The sequence below is a fragment of the Gekko japonicus genome, unplaced genomic scaffold, assembly GCF_001447785.1.
Source record: "Gekko japonicus isolate JY-2015 unplaced genomic scaffold, Gekko_japonicus_V1.1 scaffold1822, whole genome shotgun sequence".
Lineage (NCBI taxonomy): Eukaryota > Metazoa > Chordata > Lepidosauria > Squamata > Gekkonidae > Gekko > Gekko japonicus.
In genome coordinates, this window is record NW_015163657.1 from 219,950 (window position 1) to 238,924 (window position 18,975).

An 18,975-nucleotide genomic window follows, 5' to 3' on the forward strand; every position below is an offset into this window, starting at 1 on the left:
GATTTATTTGGACTATATTGAAATTAAATTTGATTCAGAGAAAGATTATTTCTGGAAGAAGATTTAAGGAATATTTGAGCTAATTTGGATTCTATGTCTCAGTTTATACAACCTTTGCTGGCCCAGCTATCTGGCTAAGTTGCTCCACGGAAACAATGGCTACTTTTCAAGTGATAACATTAAAATACATTTTTAACACAGGTATACTTCCAATACAGCACAATTTGTGTCTCTTAGCAAACCATGTCCAGGAGCCTTCTTGTAAATTTGATCAAGTAGAAAGTTTGCTGAAACAATTACCAAATGAAGCACAAGATCCAAGTGAGGAGCCGAGACTGGAAGATGTGGAAATATCAGAAAATAAACTGTTTAAAGTCCAAATGGAGAATATAGCTGCATGCCTGTCTGAAGTGAAAGAACCACAAGATACTAAGATGGAGGAATGGAAGACAATTTTAAGCACAACTAATACATTATTTTTGGATATAGCAAGTAAACAAGGAGAGAGTTCTACACCCATACTGAAATACTACAGGAGTAACCCACAATTGCAGAAGATAAAACGTTGGAATTCAAGAGGGGGGGGGGCTATTTAAGATGGAATTGTTACAGCAGGGCAAGTGACATTTAAAATGGAATTTAATGAGAATTAAGGATATAAAAAAAGAAAGTGAGATCAAAAATTAAATGTTAAAAGAAATGAGTGTTACAAGGTAGTTTTTACTTGTTACTTTAGAAAAGTTCAAAATCTTGTAATGTAATGTAAAGAAAAATATTAATAACAGCTGTATGAAAGTTCTCTCTCTTTCTTCTTTTTCTTGTTTTGGATAAGGAATGTGTGATAATTTCATTATAATTATTAAATATAACTGAGTATTATTCATTATGGCTGTAGTAGTGCAAAGGATGGTTAATGATAACAAAGAAGTTAATTAAGAATGTTAGATTGAATTAAAATTGAAATTAAATTGTCAAAGAAATATTTGTTATAAGGCATTTGTAGCATTTGTGTTATTTTAGAAAATTCTGAAGATAAACATTATTAGTAGCTGTAGGAAAACTTCTGTAAGAAATGTATATTATTTTGGTTAGGACTGAGCAATATTTAGTTAGAAATAATTGGGACCAGGATATAGAATAATAATAAAAATGCTAGTCCATAAAGAGAGATTTAGTAAAATGTAATATTAAAGGGGTTTCTTTTCTAGGGAGCTGTATTTTAAAATATTATTTTCAGAATGTTTTTGTTATAGAATGGCTACTTATAAACAATAGGAAGTTAAGGATCCATAAGTGGATGGGTAAGGATTAGTTTTGTAGTAAATGAATAAGAGGTTATAAGAGATCTGAATATGAGAATCCATACATATTAATCTAATACAACTCAAATATGATTAATTTGGAAGGGTTTGTTAAAATATATTAATAAGGTAATAAGATTTTATAAATTTATGTTAAGAAGTTATAGAAGGCTTTAATGACATAAAGGCAACAATACGGGTTTTTGCAGATATCAAGAAATGTATGGGTTTAAGTGATCAGATTTAATATAAAGAATTATCTGATTGTATAAGCAGAATTATTAATGTAATAGTGGATGTAGAAGTAATTGTAAGCATTACTTTCTTTGTACCCCTTTCCTATTCCCTATCCCTCCACCCCTTTCCCTTTATAATATTTAGTAAAAAAATTAAATATTAAAAAAGTGTCCTGAATAATTTCATTTTCTGGCAAGCCATTGCACAAGGTGGAGTCACAGCAAGGAATGAAGAAGAGATTGGATTTATACCCCGCCCTTCACTCAGAATCTCAGAGCGACTTCCCCTCCCTACAACATACACCCTGTGAGGTAGGTGGGGCTGAGGCTCTTTTTTCAAGAACACTCTTTTTTCAAAAACACTATGGCTTGCTCAAGGTCATCCAGCAGCTGCGAGTGGAGGAGTGGGGAATCAAACCCAGTTCTCCCAGATTAGAGTCCGTGCACTTAACCACTACACCAAACTGGCAGTGGTTGATCTCACCCATGTGTACAGGCAGTTGTTGTTCTCGCCCATTTGAAGGCTGGTACCTGCAGAAGGCCTTGCTCAGATGAGTGAAGCTGGCATGCTAGGAAATAGGAGGAGAGGTGATCCTGCAGATATGATCCAAGGTCATGAAGGGGTTTGCATCTGTATCTGATACCCAAAATCCCGAATTGAGCACACCAAAGGAGTGACTGAAGAATGGCTGTAATATGCATGTGCCACCTAGCTTCTGATAGTAGTTGAGTTGTTGCATTTTGTACCAACTTGAGTCTCCCAGTTAACTAGGGCACATCTAGTGTTGATGTTACCATGGCATGGATCCAGATAGCCAAATTGATAAAGTTAATGTAGGAGCCATCTTCTGGGTTAAACAGAGTTGGAAGAAAGCAGTTGTTTTGCAATTGCATCAGGTTTTTTTACTTCTCCAGGAGTAATGCTTGTTCTAGTATGACCTCCTAAGCTCTTAACTGAGTCAAGAATTGTCAACTGAGCTCAACTGGAAGTGTGAAGCACACTATCCATCAAGACCTTAGGCTTCCCAACCAGCATTACCTCAGACTTGTCAGGATGCAGGTAAAATTTGTTCACTCTTATCAGTTTAACCATAACAGTGCGGCAGCGGCTCAAGACCTGGTGATTGGCATCAGGAGATTTGAACAGAGAAATACAGAGCTGTGTGTCATCAGCATATTGATGGCATCTGATTCCAAAATTACAAATGATTTCTCCTAAGGGCTTTAAATAGAGATTGAATAGCATGGGAGATACTTAGGTTACACCAGCTTTGATACCCAGTTGATCCCATTTTTATACAAAGTGGTGCACATTTGCTCCTGCTGTTACTTTAACCCAAGCTTACAAATATAAAGGGCTCAAGGTAATTACAGTTAACCAAAATACTGTGAAAAAATTCTCAGAAGATGTCTATATTATAAGCCATTAATTTAATACATTTAACAATGAAGTACAAAAACACATCAAAGTAAATTAGGACAGTAAATTCGATACTTTGATGTATTTTTGTATTTTATTTATTGTTAAATGTATTAAATTCGTTACTTTAACCCAAGCATTCCAGCTAGCCAAGTCAAACAGCAGCTCCATCCTGCAGGGAGTTGGTAGCATTACCAGGCAATATGCTTCAGTACACTTAGCTCGTCTTTAATTACCACTCTAGCCCTCTGATAAACCACACACCAACTGCAGAAAGATATGCTACTACTTCAAGAGGCATTAATAGAGATCTATGGGATGCTGCAGAAGGAAAACTAGAGTAATCATGATTAGAATCCAAGCAGTAGAATGGACTCAGTTTGCCCACTCAAGAGACTACATTTTAAACACGTTTCAAATGGATATTTACACTTCAAATATTGCCGAAGATGATTTATCTAAAAGACATTCAAATTGAACAAATTACTTTCAGATAATTACAATATGGACATGGAATAATATAGCCTTACTGTATCAAACACCAGACATCTGTTCCAAGCAGTAGTTGATTTATAAATAAATACCCTGTGGAAATGTTCTGCCCTGGGTTGACATCTGTTTTGCTAATACTCTGCAAAAATCATCTATACTCCACAGCAACAGATAAGATTTTAAAGATCATCTTCATTAGGTCTTCCCATTGGGGCACATTCTAAGAGATAAAATAGCTCACTGTGGACATTTTATTTTAACATCTCATCTAAAAGGACTGCTCCTCCTTCACTAACAGAAGAACTGCAGTTTGTCACGATTCCTCTTTACAGATGGAAAAAACACAGAGGTTCTTAAGTCTTTTTTAATACTTAAGTACGTGCTACATAGAAGACTCGTTGCATCTCAACATATCTTTTAACCTTCAAAAACAGCCAGGGGGGGTGGATTGGAGCTGTAGTTGGAGGACAGGTTTAAGCTTTTCACCCAATTTCCTTAATAGAAATCCCTTCACCATTAGTCCTGGAGGTGGGGTGGGGGTCCTGTATTATGTTCTTCCTTTTTCTTTTTTTGCCTCCCAGGGTTAATAGGTATTTCTGGCCACTGTGTGATGCAGAGTGTTGGACTGGATGGGCCTTTGGCCTGATCCAACATTGGCATCTCTTATGTTCTTAATAGCAACTTGGGGGGTTGCTATAACTCCCCAATGGCTTCTTTAAAGATTTAAGGAGATTTGATGATTGGTCTCCGAAGTAGTGTGTGGTTTGGCCCTTAGGACAGCTTCTCATGTAGACCACAGGCACACACATAATCCCCCAGTGCACTAACAGTCCACAGACAGGGAAGGCACACCTTTTCAAATACATTGGAATGGTAGATGAGCTTCTAAACTTATAGACAGGGATTTAACAGCAAATTAACATGTAACATGATGATGTTTAAGTTATGCAAAGTGAAAAACTAAATAAGTTAAGGTTATAAGGTCACCAATGTATTTGAAAAAGTGTGCCTTGCACACGAGAGCTCATACCTTGAATAAACCTTTGTTGATCTTAAAGGTGCCCCACTGGTCTCTAAATTTGTTCTACTGCTTCAGACCAACACGGCTGACCATGTTTGTTTCTGTGCATGTTAAAGCAATGAACACTGAAAAGCCCTAGTGCAGTATAATTTCCTTAACTGTTTGAACTAAATGGGATAATTTTAAAAGCGACATCCCCGTGCCTGAAATGGACAGTTCCGAGAGGGGGGTGCTGTGTTTGTTTTCAGAATAGATAGTTAAGCTCTAAGACATCTGGCCAAAAATTCAATGACAATGGGTAGTTGGTCTGCAAATCAATGGCCTCTATGACAGATTACAAAGGTTTTTAAAACCTGAAGCAATTTAGGAATGAGAAGGCAAAGGACTCTGATACAAAAATCGGGCTGAAATTCATGTGGAAGAGTGCAGCTTTTACCAGCCTCGTAGCAATAATAAACTCTTATTTGTCAATTGCCAACTTGGACATTAACTATCTGACACCAGTACTGGCAACCCATGAAGCTCTGTATAGCAACATAAAATTTCCAGGCTCTTGATCTGCACATTAAACCTCTGCATTACTGCTGCCGCCTCAATACAAAAGTTTTTAAAAGTTAAGGCTTTTTTTTTTACTTTTATCACATGACCTGGATATTCAGTCCATCCATTGTTTTAACCATCTTGTAGACACAGTACACAGTAATAACTATAACCTATAACTATTTATTTATATCTTGCTTTATCCCCATTGGGACCCAAAGTGGCTTAAACTCTTCTCCCCTCCTCCATTTTATCCTGCCAACAACCTTTTGAGGTAGGTTAGGATAAGAGTATATGTGTGGCCATGGCACCCAGTAAGCCTCCATGGCAGAATGGAGATTTGAACCTATCTCCCAGACCCTCATTCATTATTTTAGCCACTACAGCACAATGGCTTTCACCACAATCTCTGTCAATTCAAAAACCAGTCAATAAGCTATATAAGCAGCAGGGCTGGCTCACTCACTAGGCAAACTAGGCATTCGCCTAGAGCGGGCCAGCACTTAGGGGCGTCAAACTGCACCTGCCCCCCCGCCAAAAGCCCTGCATGCATCTAGTCCCTGACTGGGGGGCCGCTACAAAGGGACAGGGCGCACGCGGCTGGGGGGGTCCTGGTTCCCCAGGGGGGAAGGAGATGGGGTGGAAGGAAAAGCAGAAGAGCCACCCTCCAAAGAGCTTTGTAGCCCCCTCTCCCCTACACCCGATGCGCCCAGCTTAGCACCCGTCTTGAGCGCCAGAGAGGCACGTGGCGGCGGGGGGGAAGACACAAGGTGAGGGGGCGCCACAAGGCAGCCTCACCGGGGGGGTGGTGGTGCTAGTTTTGCCTAGGGCACCAAAAAACCTCGAGCTGGCCCTGATAAGCAGGCAGGGAGAGCCAGCGGGGTGTAGTGGTTAAGAGTGACAGACTCTAATCTAGAGAACTGGGTTCAATTCCACACTCCTCCACATGAAGCCAGCTGGGTGACCATAGGTGAGTCACAGCTCTTTCAGAGCTCTCTCAGCCCCTCCAAAAATAAGTCTAGCTTGCTACCTAGTAGTGCATAATGCTAAAAGATCTAGAACTTTAGGCTGCCAGACAATCTTAGGATCTTCTTGCTATACTACACACAAAGCCATACGATAATTATTATAAGCAGACACTTCCAGAACTCTTCAGTTTGACTTTGCATTCCTATCATGTTGCCTTAAAATGATGACACCTTCCTTCCTAAAAGATAAGCATGTAGGAAATGAGGGAGAGGGGGGAGACCCTCAGGCTGCTGCTGACTAAAGCTTGCTATGAGAGCCTTGGAATATAGGGAATGAAAAGTATGCCAACAAACCTTAATTAAGGTTATGAAACTGCACAATAACTGACCTCAGAAGGTGGTGAGAGAATGGATGAAGCCAAGAAATTAAACAGCACTGAAATCTAAGCAACTGGGGTGACACCCATCACAGGCACAGAGTCACAGCATATAGTCATGCTGCTGCTGCTGCATACAGGGGGTGGGGCTGTAGCTCAGTGGCAGAGCACACACTTTGCTTGCAGACTGTTTCTGGCTCCATCTCTGGCATCTCCAAGTGAGTGACCTCAGACAGCAGATGTTGGAAAAGACCTTTCTCTGCCTGAAACCTTGGTGGCAATTTTGCATGAAAATAGCCTCATGGCTTGATGCAGCGTTATATCTATATATCTAATTCCCAAGGCACCCCCTGCGTGTGGATATCTAAATCTGCACATCGGGGCACCTGGGGGGCAGGGAGATTTTCCTGCACATGTGGGGCAATGCCCAGGTGTGCTGAAAAATCTGAAAACTGTAAAAAAAATACAGGGGGGGAATAATTAAATCCCCCCAAAAATAAAAGAGCATCCCCTGCGCATGCGCAGGGAATACTCTTAGAACAGCTTTGCCGCCGCCGCCACCACCAGAGAGGGAGAGGGGGAGAAGGCTTGGCCAGCCAGTGGCTGTAAGCCATTCAGCCCTCGCCGCCGCCTTGGGGGGGGGGAGAAAAAAGTTTGGCAGGCTGGTGAAGCGTCACCGCCACTGGGGGAGGGGGAAGGTTCAGTGGGCCAGTGAGGCCTCGCTGCCACCACCGAGGGGGGAGGGGGAAAGTTCGGCAGGCTGGCGAAGCCTTGCTGCCGCCACTGGGAGAGGAAAGAAGGGAGAAAGTTCAGCGGGCCAGCAAGGCCTCGCTGCCTCTGCCGCCGCTAGGGGAGGGGGAAAGCTTGGAGGGGCATGGGTCTCGCCATGGGTGCCGGGGGGGCGGGACAGGGGAGAAGGCTCACCTGCGGCTGCTTCCTTCTCCCGTGGAGCTTCTCCTCCCCCCCACAAGTATCGCGGGTCCCCCTTCTTGTTACTTCTAATACCTAGTAGATTAACATAATAACTTGATGTATATTTGCTCACAGAATCAGTGAAGCATGGTCACATACACAGATGCTTTGAAAACCTAAACCAAAAGAAAAGCTAGCCCTAGTTTGCAACATGATGCAAACCCTGAAAGTGAAGCCATGCTGCTTATTAAGAAACACAGCAATCATACACAGAACCATTAAAATTAAGATACTTTTCCAATAAACAGAGCTGAAATTGAGTGCATGGGTCACAACATTTCGTACATACATCACTAAGACAAGCAAAAAAACACAGAGAATGGCAGTTGGAGACCACTTTTATTTTTAATTTTATACTCTACATTTCTTCCCTTTCCTTCCTTTCCTTTTATGATATGGCTCTTTTGGCCACAGCCTTTAACCTAATACCTTTCTTCCCAGTAAGGACCCCAAGGCCACTTACATAATTCTCCCTTCTTCATTTTATCATCACAACAACCCTGTGAGTTAGGTTAAGCCAAGAGAGTATGATTGGTCCAAGGTCACCCAGCGAATTTCCAAGGCACAAATGGGAATCTGAACCTGGGTTTCCCAGATACTAGTCCAACACTACATCACACACTAGGTCTCGCAAGGTATCCCTTGTAACAGCAAGCCGGCACCCTCAGCCGAAAGCAAGCCAAGCTACACACGATGAAGGAAGTAGTGTCAAAAACTCCATAAACTGGAACCAGCCTGAGTTTAGAAGGAGGGAAATGATTGCAATGAAAACCAAGATTATTATTCTCTGCAGAGTAACAAAATCTAAGTACCTGAAGGACACCTATTCCCTTATAAACCTACCCGACCACCAAGGTCATCTTCAAAGGCCCTGATTTGGTTGCCCCCTGACTTCTGAGATTAGGCAAGTAGCAACCCAAGGTTAGGGCCTTCTCAGTCATGGCACCAAAGCTCTGGAACTCTCCAGATAGATCTGTCCCATTCTGCCAGCAGTTAAAGACTTTTTTGTTTTGTTTGGCATTCCCTCAGTGATCCTGACCAATGTTTTAATTGCTGTTTTTAAGTCTTTGTACACATTTTACTGTTTTAAATAATTTTAATGATGTGTGTGTTGTGGGGGTTGATTTTGATAGTTTCAAAATGTTATTTTTATCTTGTAAGGCATACAGGCAGGACTTATATTTTGCAAATATAAATAAATACATACAGAGGTAGCAAAATTTCGCCCCCACCATCGCCAGTCTTCCTATAGTTTGATTCACATCTCTGGCAAACCTGCAGCATCATTAAAGTAGGTTGTTTATTTTTTTTTTATGTGACTGGATGCACAAGCATGTGTATGAACTCTTTAAAAGACTCATCACTTTTTTGGTTGGTAAGCGTACCTCAAAACATTCCCTTTCTCACTGAGGTACACATATGCCTTTTAGAAGATGAAATTTAGAGTTTATAGTGGAGCCATGCTCTACAGACTTATTTAAAATATTTATATACTACTAGTCTGATACCCGTGCTTCGCTACGGTATTTAACTTCTGTAAATCCAATTATAATACTGATGATGTAAAGTTTGAAATGTAACATTTGTTGTAGGAATTCTAATAGAGAACATTGTAGTGTAAAAAATAAAGTGAGACATATGTACTTTTTCCCCCTCTACTGAAGGACCTCTCTGTAGACTGCTGGGGAGGGCTCCCTCATGGCTTTAAGCATCCTGCAACCGCTGCTGCACCTGACAGACAACCGCCTGTCAGGTGTAGGAGGTCGGGGGAGTGTGTTGGAAGCTATCAGAGAGGCTGGGCCAGCAGCATTGCTAAGGTGATCCTGCTGGGGTGGCGTCCCTGATGGATTAAAGTATCCTGCTCCTGCTTCTACAGCAGACAGACACCTGTCTGTCTGGTGCCAGAGGGATTATGTTTAAAGGCATCAGGGAGGCTGGGCCAGTAGCACAGCTAAGGCAATCTTGCTGATCAAACCTCCCCGGCGGCTGTAAGCATCCCACCTCCTCTCCTACACCTGACAGGCAGCTGCCTGTCCAGTGTAGAAGGGGGAGGGGGAGGAGTATTAGAAGCTACTGTGGAGGTGGGGCTGGCAGGATCACTAAGGCATTATTGCTGGGGTGGGCTCCCTCATGGCTTTAAGCACCCTGCAACTGCTGCTGCACTTGACAGACAACTGCCTGTCAGGTGTAGGAGGTGGGAGCATGTTTGAAGCCATAGGGAGACTGGGCCTGCAGCTTTGCTTCACCTCACAGGTGGTTGGCCACTCCTGATTTCCTCAATTGTCATTAGCTCTCTGTAGTCCCCTGTAACTGGTGTGTGTTGTTGTTTTTTTAACCTCAGAACACTGAGCTATGCAGCTGACCAATCAGAGAGTGGGGTGTGTGGAGGTAGCAGCCTGGCAGCCCCATAGGAATCAATGTGGGGAGCACATTTTACCCCTTTTGACCCACTTAGAGGCCGAATTTCTAAAAATCCCTTCTTAGTGAGCATCTACGTCATGGTAGGAGCCCTCTCCCCAAATTTCGTGTTTCTAGGTCCAGCAGTTTGGCCTGGGCATTGATTTTACGGTGAGGGGACTTTCTTGTATATATATAGATTGGCCCCAAGTGGCTTAACACTAAAAAACAAAACAATAAAAGCATCAAAAATCCAAAACAAACTGACCGTGACACCCAAAGCAGAGCTGCACACTTCTGAGCCCTGACTTTAATGAACTTTGGTGATACTGTGCGCTAAGGATGGTATTGGAAATCAGTTAATCACAAGCCAGAAAGAATGGGGGCAGGGAGAGATAGTATAGTACAAAACAGCCAAAAATAACCATCTCGGCTAAAGGCCTAATGAAAATAAAATGTCAAGAGCAATGGGGCTTTCTGTATTTCTGTGGGAGACAACTCCAGGATGGGAACAGCCATACACAAAGCTCTGAATCAAGCTCCAATTGTTCTCTTTGTACAAAAAGAAGGTACCCAGTTAACAGTACATGCTGACCAGATCTTTACTGGCTTCTGGGCTCATATGAAGAGTTGTGGTTCTTCAGATATGGATCTCAGGTCATTGAGGGCTTTCAAAGATTAAATCGAGCACCTTGAACTGAGCCAGAAGCAAACTGGCAACTAGTGAAGCTGACATGTAATCAACAGAGTACTGGTACACCTTCCAACAGCAGATGAAAGACACAGTTGCTTTCAGTTGGATGTTCCAGAGTTTTGTCTTGACATAATTTCCTTGATAATTTCTAAGTTGTGGATATTTGCACCAAAGCTACTGATGGGTTTCTGTCCATTTATTTTTCAACAGACATCCAGGACAGGCTGATAATTGTCAGAACAGTGGCTTCACTGTTATATCGCAGCTGTGCTGCTAGTAAGTTGCTATGAAGCCTACTAGTTCTTTCTTCTGCAGTGTTATGTCTAAGGTAATCAGTCACCAAAAAAACTACAGTACTTTCAGAGTTATTACATTGTTCATATGGACCCTTTCTCTCCACTGGAGGCCCAAGGCTTACAGCCTGCTACGGATGCATAATCACCTACTTCCCATTTAAAACTTTCTATCCAAACATTCTCTATTAATTTATATTGCAAAGGCATGCTGACTTTTACCTTTTGAAAATCCTTCTTTAATAGCATGATGGTATATGTGAATGGTCTCACTTGCACAACGTTTAAATGTACACAGGTTTTGTATTACTAGTTACATAGAATCTAGGCCAATGTACAATAGCAAAGTATGTCAGGTAGGCTTTCTGAAATGGGCCATGAAAAGGTTACACACCAAGCTATGGGACCAAGCAACTACTTACTGGCTCAAACTGCTACTAAGCCACAGGTGACATTGATTTTCCTAGTCCTCTTGCCAGCTATTGTGAAATTACCCCCAGTTTCACTTAGGGTAGCTCGTATGAGTAGCATCTGCCTCTTAACATTAGTTGGATGTACAGTCCTTTAGCAAGTGATAATATTACTGCCGGTCCATTACCTTAATACCTTCATATGCCCTTAAGAGTCACCCTGTAAGAGAAATTATTTAAATCGTAGCTTTCCAAAACAAACCTGTGGAGAAGAACGGGCAACAGTGCAACAGGTAATAGTACGGAATGATTATTCTTTATTGTTTTGTATGTGGAGACAATAAATACATAAAATAAAGGCAGCACATATTAGCTATATTTGGGGAGATATTTTCATCATACAGAAAGACACCAGATAGCAAACTGTTCTCTAGACACAATGCTTGACTCCAAGCAACTGTACTGGAAGAATAATTAGGAAGAAACCTATACAACAGCAGAATAGGTCATGAGGGCTGCAACCAAACCATTTTCTGACTCATAGTTCAAGATAGCTTTGTAGTTACTGCAGGTACACCCAGCAAAGGACAGAATTGCAGCATGCAGATGGAAACGTTCAGCTCCGTGCTGTGGCTGTTTGAGGTTGTTCTGACTGTAGCTGCTTCCCAAGATATTCCCTGAAAGAGAGTGGAGAGAGAAAAATGCATGTCAAAGAATAGTTAAGGAGAGTTTAGAACCAAGCCGAGAACTATTCCTCGACTGATGGGAAAATGCACCCCCAGACAACAGCATGGACTTGCGAAAAAGGAAACAGAACATGGAACAGAACCTGAAAGACAAAAGTAGAAGAGACACAAATGTCTTTTCAGGGTTAATAAATGGGCCTTTCTCCTGGCAGTCCTTCCTTAACAAATGTAATGGTTAATCACAACAAAGTGAATATGTTCAGTTGGGTCTAAAGTACCATGAGCAAAACATTCTGCTCATGGAACCGAAATTTCCTGCATCCTTGGAGATGTTAGGGGATCCAGGAATCCCCAGAACTCTGAATGATTTGAGGCTCTGCAGTAAAAGAGGGGAAACCAGAAAAAAGTCATCTCCTATGAAACACAAGGAGAGAACACAACAGATAAAACCTAATTTGCCAGTTGACAAATCTTAGAAAAGGATTATTTGTGGAAAGGAAAACACAGGCCTAGGGAGTGCTTCATAGCTGACTGAATTTTTGTACACTTGGTGATATTAAAAATACCTTTTATAACATGGTCATAAATCTAGGTCAAGGCGGAATTATGGGAGGCCAAGGCAAGCTCTTCAGTAAGGAACAACTAATAGCTTGATGGTTATATTTCTAAAGACTGTAATCTATGGATTAAGGCTGTTCATTGTCAGCCATTGAATTCTATAAAGCTGTATCCATTTAGTTTAAACCAAATGGTTTTGATTCCAACCAGCCACTGTTGAAAAGGCAAATATCTGCTTCTCCAAAGGGAAGTCCACAATGCTGCTGATTTTTATCTGCTCAAGTGGCAATCTTCCATGCTGCATCCTACACTGGGTCCAAAGGTCCCCTGATTCTCAGTAGCAGCTTTTTGATGGGTGCAGCTAATTGCAAAAGGAAACAGTTGGTAGGAAATATCCACTGATAAGTAGAGACTGGCCTGCAGTTCCTAGGATTCAACCTTTTGTCAATCAGGGAACAATCCTACCAAAGGCAGGGACTTTGATAGCTTACTGATTCCACCTGGAGAGAAACCATGTGTTTCATGCCCTCTTGAATACAAAAAAAAAAAAAAAAAGAATTTAAAGTACTGAATTCTGAATAGATTAAAATTCAATCTGAATGTTTTATTTGCTTTGGAGCGCTCATATATTTTCCTAATGCACATGATTCAAAACATTTTCACCAGACTGAATAGAAAACAATTTGAACACTTAAAACCTTGCCCGTGTTATACATAGCAGAATAATATTAAGAGGCTGGGGGGGGGGGAACCTGAGTCAGACTGAACCTTAATTAGACTCTGTGTCAAAGTTTAAAGCACCACTTGCTCCAATAAATAAAATCAGAGAAGAAATTACTGTCATCTGCAAACAAATGCCATTTCAACTACCTTGCATGAAATGCTAAATTGAGAAACTACAAGAAAAATAAATGATGGAAGGGGTACAGAGCAAGATTCCAAAGTGAAACCCTGGAGCCGAGAAAGCAAAAACTGTGTGCTTCAGCAGGGAGATAACCATGCTCCATTAAACTCACTGGTGGAGACATATAGAGAATACTAATATCTGACATAAAATACATTTATGCAGCTCTGCCCGGTTGTGAGTGCTATTTGTAAGCTGAAAAGTAAACATCTGCAAGCTTGTTGATGTATACTAACACTGCAATCCTTAACAGAGTTGCACTCTTCTAAGTCCATTGAAGTCAACAAGCTTAGAAAGGTATAACTTGGCTTGGCATGGCACTATAAGTTTCTCAATCACGAAGGATGCTCATTCATTTGCTTTGTTGTTACCAAGACAGCTCCTTAATGACCTGAATTTTTAAAACCAGCTAAATGTATGGTTATCTTTTGAAAAGCATTTTTATTCTTTTCAGAATCCAAGATCAAAGCTTTGCAAAGCTTGGCTGAATCAATACACTTCACACCACCAGGGTGGGCTGCCATTATTTACGGCAGTGCCGATTGCTACAGATATAAGTTAGGAAGGGAAAGGAAACTTGATGATTCTGCTGACCACCACAGAACCCAGGCAAGCCACTGTGATGGGAGATTTATTGACCAAGTGTTAATTAGCATCCAGCCTCTAATGTCCAGTGACAACATAGGATAAAATATGTCACCTCCATTGAGGGCTTGAGGGAAAAAAAAGAAAGGTGTGATAACATTAAAAAAGGCCCAAGAAGCTCTACTGAATAAATGCTTGTTCTAAATGACAAACGTGCTGATGTGCAAGGAGCGTGGACTGACGAGAGAAGCAATGGCTGCTGCTGCAAATAAGCCCAAAGACTAAAACCTACTGTTGGATCTAGGAGGAAAGGCTTGGAGAGAGAGGGAGAGCTCTTCTCTATGGTGCAAGAAGCCCATCTATCTGGTACTGCTCTTCTAAGAAAGGCCTGCTGGTTCTACTACATTGCTGCACACCAGCAAAAACCACCTTTCTAAAAAGGCAGGACAAGGAAAAAATGGCTTGTCCTTACTTAGGGCATTCCCTACCTGCTGCCATATCTTCCTTACGTGATGAGCAGCTGGCTCACTGCCTCCCGTACAGCAGGAAGAGTGCACGGCTGAAGGCACTGCCTGCCATCTCACACAGTCAGTTAATTTGTTTCCTTATGCATACATGAGCATATGGTAAAGCTCCAAGCACACACAAGCCAGCACAACTACATTTCCAAGGAACACAGGTAAGAGAAATAACAAATCACACCTACTGAGAAAGGACACTTAGTGTCATATCTTTATTCACTCTCAAGGAGTGGGAAGATGATAATAATTTGTAATAATCTAACACAGAGATTAATTGGGCTAGTTAGCTGCATTTTCTATAGTTTGCAGGTCTCAAAGTCTAATTATACAAGGAGGTGGTCACAAAGGGAGTAGGCCACTGATGATTTTGTATTAAATGGAGGAACATCTCAGAGGGTTCCTTCTGAACTACTATTGCTTAAATGGCTACAGACGAAAAAGCCTAATGTTCTCTCATTAAACTTGAAGTTGTGCTTTGTTCCCTTGTCCAAAAGCCATCTGCAGCAACTGTATTTAAATTCTTAGCTGCCAGTTTCAAAGAGACAGAGGCAGAAATCCTTCTAGAATCAGTATGAAGAATATGCTTTGGGACAAAGTACACCAGATATGTACTGGTCTCATTTTTAAAAAAAGAATTACCAAGTTCTGTCAAGACCAGAGTCCTAAATCTTGCAAGACGTGACCCTCCAGTACGGATATGCTTCTTACAAGCAAGACAAAAGACCCCACATGCCAATGAACACAGCTTGTGCAGGAATGGGGTGAAGATAGGGAATAGGTTTTATGTTTCCTTTCTAGAATTTGCACCTTTACCCCTCCAAAAATTATTCCAGCCTCATTCCATCAAGTATTTCATGAGCGTTTTAGACCACATGTAATCTGCACTTTTTGCCCTGTGCTATATTAAGTTCCTCTATGCAAACACTCACTCTCCCCCCCAGATGTCACGGTTCCTACCCTAGATGACATTAAGATAGTTTTTAAAAAAGAAAAAAAATCCCTTGCTTTACCTGCTGCATCACAGCAGGAGCCTTTTAGAATGAAAATTGCATTCAGAATTGTTGAATTAACAAATGACTAAATTAGGGGAGCATTAATCACCCATGCTCCTTCTAGAATAACTTTTGGGTTTCTAAATTAGAAACAAAGGTTTTCTTTCTATTCTTCAAGGCCCCTGATTGAGGGGTGGAAGAGAGGCTGACAAACACGCCAAAGCCGCTTCATCCTCAAAGGGCTGGCAGCTCAGTGGCTTCCTTCACTGAGTCACACAGATCTGTCTCACAATATGAGATGCAGTAGTGATGAAGCCTTCCTGTTCAACGTTGCCCATCAGTTTACTGTATTTTAATCAACTGGTTTGAGGGACAGAAGGGTGTTTTTTACCGAACACCATAAGTTATACTCCAATACATATTAACACTTGAGGGTTGGGGTTAGATCTGGGAGACCCAGGTTCGAAGCTCTGCTCTTCCATGGAAGCTTTTTTGATGACCTTAGGCCAGTGACTTTCTCAGCTTAATTTACCCCACAGTAAATGAAGATAAAACAGGACGGCAAAAAGAAATTGTAATATGCTGAGTCCCCGTTGGGAAGAAAAACAGGGTACTATAAACAAACAAATATTTAAATGGTACATGGAAACCTGGATCTAGGTTCAAACATCATAGATCACAGAATTGGAAGGGGTCATGCAGGACATCTAGTCTGACCCCACCTCTGCTCAGTGCAGGATCAGCCCAGAGCTTCCCTGACAAGCGTTTGTCCAGCTGCTGCTTAAAGACTGCCAGTGAGGGGGAGCTCACCCCCTCCCTAGGCAACTGTTGAACTACAGTAAAAAAGGTTTTCCTAATATCCAGCCGGTACCTTCCTGCCCTTAATGTAAACCCATTATTGTGAGTCCTGTTCTCTGCTGCCGACAGCTCCCTGCCCTCCTCTAAGCGACAGCCCTTCAAATACTTCAAGAGAGCAATCATGTCCCCCCTCAACCTCTTCTTCTCTGTACTGGGCTGATTGAAGTGATATAACTGAAAGTCATTTAGGACTTCATTCAGCTGGAATCAGCTTTCTACATATGTATGGAACTTTACTGGGGGAAAGAAGGCTTGACATGCGCTACTTGACCAGCTTATCATGGGATGCATGTTAAAGGTGTTTCTGCAACATGGAAGTTATTTTAGCAAAAACAACATCCCAGCACTAACACCTGATCAATCCATGCTCATTTTCAGTCTTGTTTTGTGTATGGGTGTAAAGTGCCGACAAGTCACACTCAACTTATGGTGAACCCCTCATGGGGTTTTCAAGGCAAGAGACGAACAGGGGTGGTTTGTCACTGCCTTCCTCTGCATATCAGCCCTCGAATTCCTTGGTGGTTTCCTGTCCAAGTAACAACGGCAGACTCTGCTTAGGCTAGCCTAGCCATCCAGGTCAGGGCTGAGTCTCATTGCCATCTGTAAAATGTGGATAACATAGTATATCTTACGGAGCTGCTGTAGTGTTAGACTGCCTGCTGTTACCGGAGTGATTTTCTACTGATTAATGGATACCTGTGGATGCCATTTCCCCTTGGTTCAGATACAACCTGCTTTTGTAGGTGTACTCTGGCTTAACATTGCAAGTGCAAGAATAAAACCAGAGAAATGAACAAGACATTTCTCCAGGTTTAGAACACTGCAAAGGCAACCTGGGAGCAAGTGCCGAATCAGAACAACAAATGGTCCAGGCAAATACATAAGTCAGACTCCATACTTTGAAACAACATAAGAACATAAGAACATAAGAGATGCCAATGTTGGATCAGGCCAAAGGTCCATCCAGTCCAACACTCTGTATCACACAGTGGCCAGAAATACCAGTGCCATCAGGAGGTCCACCAGTGGGGCCAGGACATTAGAAGCCCTCCCACTGTTGACCCCCCCAAGCACCAAGATGACAGAGCATCACTTGCCTCAGAGTCCCTATCTATACCTTGTGGCTAATAGCCACTGATGGACCTCTGCTCCATATGCTTATCTAATTCCCTTTTGAAGCCGTCCATGCTTGTAGCCGCCACCACTTCCTGTGGCAGTGAATTCCAAGTGTTAATCACTTGGTTCTTGCAATGAGCTCGCTTGCAAGAACCGCAGCCCATCAGTTTCAAAAGGGTTTGGGGAGAACACTCTGTGCTTGAAATAGCTGGAACTATCACAATAAAATTATTTACTCCAGAAAGCTAGCCACTGCTGCAGCCAAAGTACTTCTGTGCTATTATACTATTGGAGCAAAAATACCCACAATTTACTTTTATTATGTATAATTTGAGAAAACTTTCCCATTGACTCCAACTGGAAACAGCTCAGAGGCATCAACAGGTGCAACTTCTCTGCACAGGAAGACTAAATGTTAGCAACTTCTGCTCAGCACTGAAGGAATGAGGTACTGGTCTACACCTGCTCCTAACGCCAGTAATAGGGTTCTCAATTTACATAAGATCCATCCATAAAGGCAGTACCAATACACTCACCTGACTGTGAGAAATTGCTCTGCCATGAGATCATCCAAACCTGCCTGGTGGAACATACTCTCGACTGAGACCAGGACCCTGTGGGATCTCCTTCAATTCCGCAGGGCCTGCAAGATGGAGCTCTTCCGCCAGGCCTCTGGTTGAGGCGGTGGGTGCCCATTTATGGCCTCCCTTCTAGTGTCACCCATCTACTGACCAACGACAACTGGCCTTTAACTCATTGTACCATCGGGCCAGAACTTTATAGTCAACTGACGCTGTTCCAAGCTGTATCCATTGTTTTAATTGTTATAGTGTTTTATTGTGTTTTGATGTTTTAAACTGAAAATATATTTATTCTAATTATGTTACCCTCCCTGAGCCTGCCCGCGGGATGCAAATAATAAATAAATAATAAATAAGGCAGGGAAACCAGGCTCCATCACCTAGGATCTCACTGGAGAAGTCCACTCCCAACCCCACCTACCCCCAGCTATCCCTTCTACCCAGGTCACAGAACTGAAAATGACTTGTTTTCTGTCCTCCTGGAAGATTTCTCCTGCCGTTAAAAAGCAGCAGATTAAAAGGTGCAGCAAGTAGCAATTTGGGAGTGGAAAAAATGAGTTCACATCCTCCAGTTCCCTCCTGGATTCTTGGTATCACTCATGGCCTTGTGGAAGGAATGCTAAGGATGGAATCTTTAGCTCTCATCAATGCAGACAGAATATAAGACAGCAGTGCTTATTACATGTCCGTTATAATTGGGGAACCTCAAATTATAATTAAGAACGTCATCTTGGATTAAGTTTAACATTTTTTTATTACATATAGACCGACAATTAAGAAGGAGCTCTTATTCAGTATCTTTTTCAACTATTTTGATTTCTTTGTTTCTTTGAGGGGGAGGGGAGTGGACAGACAAGTCCTGCCAGTTCTCACTGCAGACCTCCCATCATTCCCATAACTGGTCTTCAGCCAGGAAAAAGTTCCATTCTTCTTGCTGAGCTTTGCTAATGCTACTTTACATCCAAGCCAATGGTAGTAAGATTTCAACCACGCTTACGGAAGGAAGGCACATGTTACATGAATACACTGACAAGGTAATACATACGACAGCCT

General features: G+C 41.9%; 1 protein-coding gene across 1 annotated transcript in view; it reads right to left on the bottom strand.

The window, feature by feature from the left end:
* Positions 1-11,426: 11,426 nt before the first annotated feature.
* ATP6V1H (ATPase, H+ transporting, lysosomal 50/57kDa, V1 subunit H) overlaps positions 11,427-18,975 on the bottom strand; it is a 51,351-nt gene continuing 43,802 nt past the window's right edge. The window contains exon 14 of the mRNA XM_015407711.1: positions 11,427-11,798. Coding sequence (XP_015263197.1) covers positions 11,738-11,798 — 61 coding nt within the window. The 3' untranslated portion in view covers positions 11,427-11,737. The remainder of the gene's footprint in view (positions 11,799-18,975) is intronic.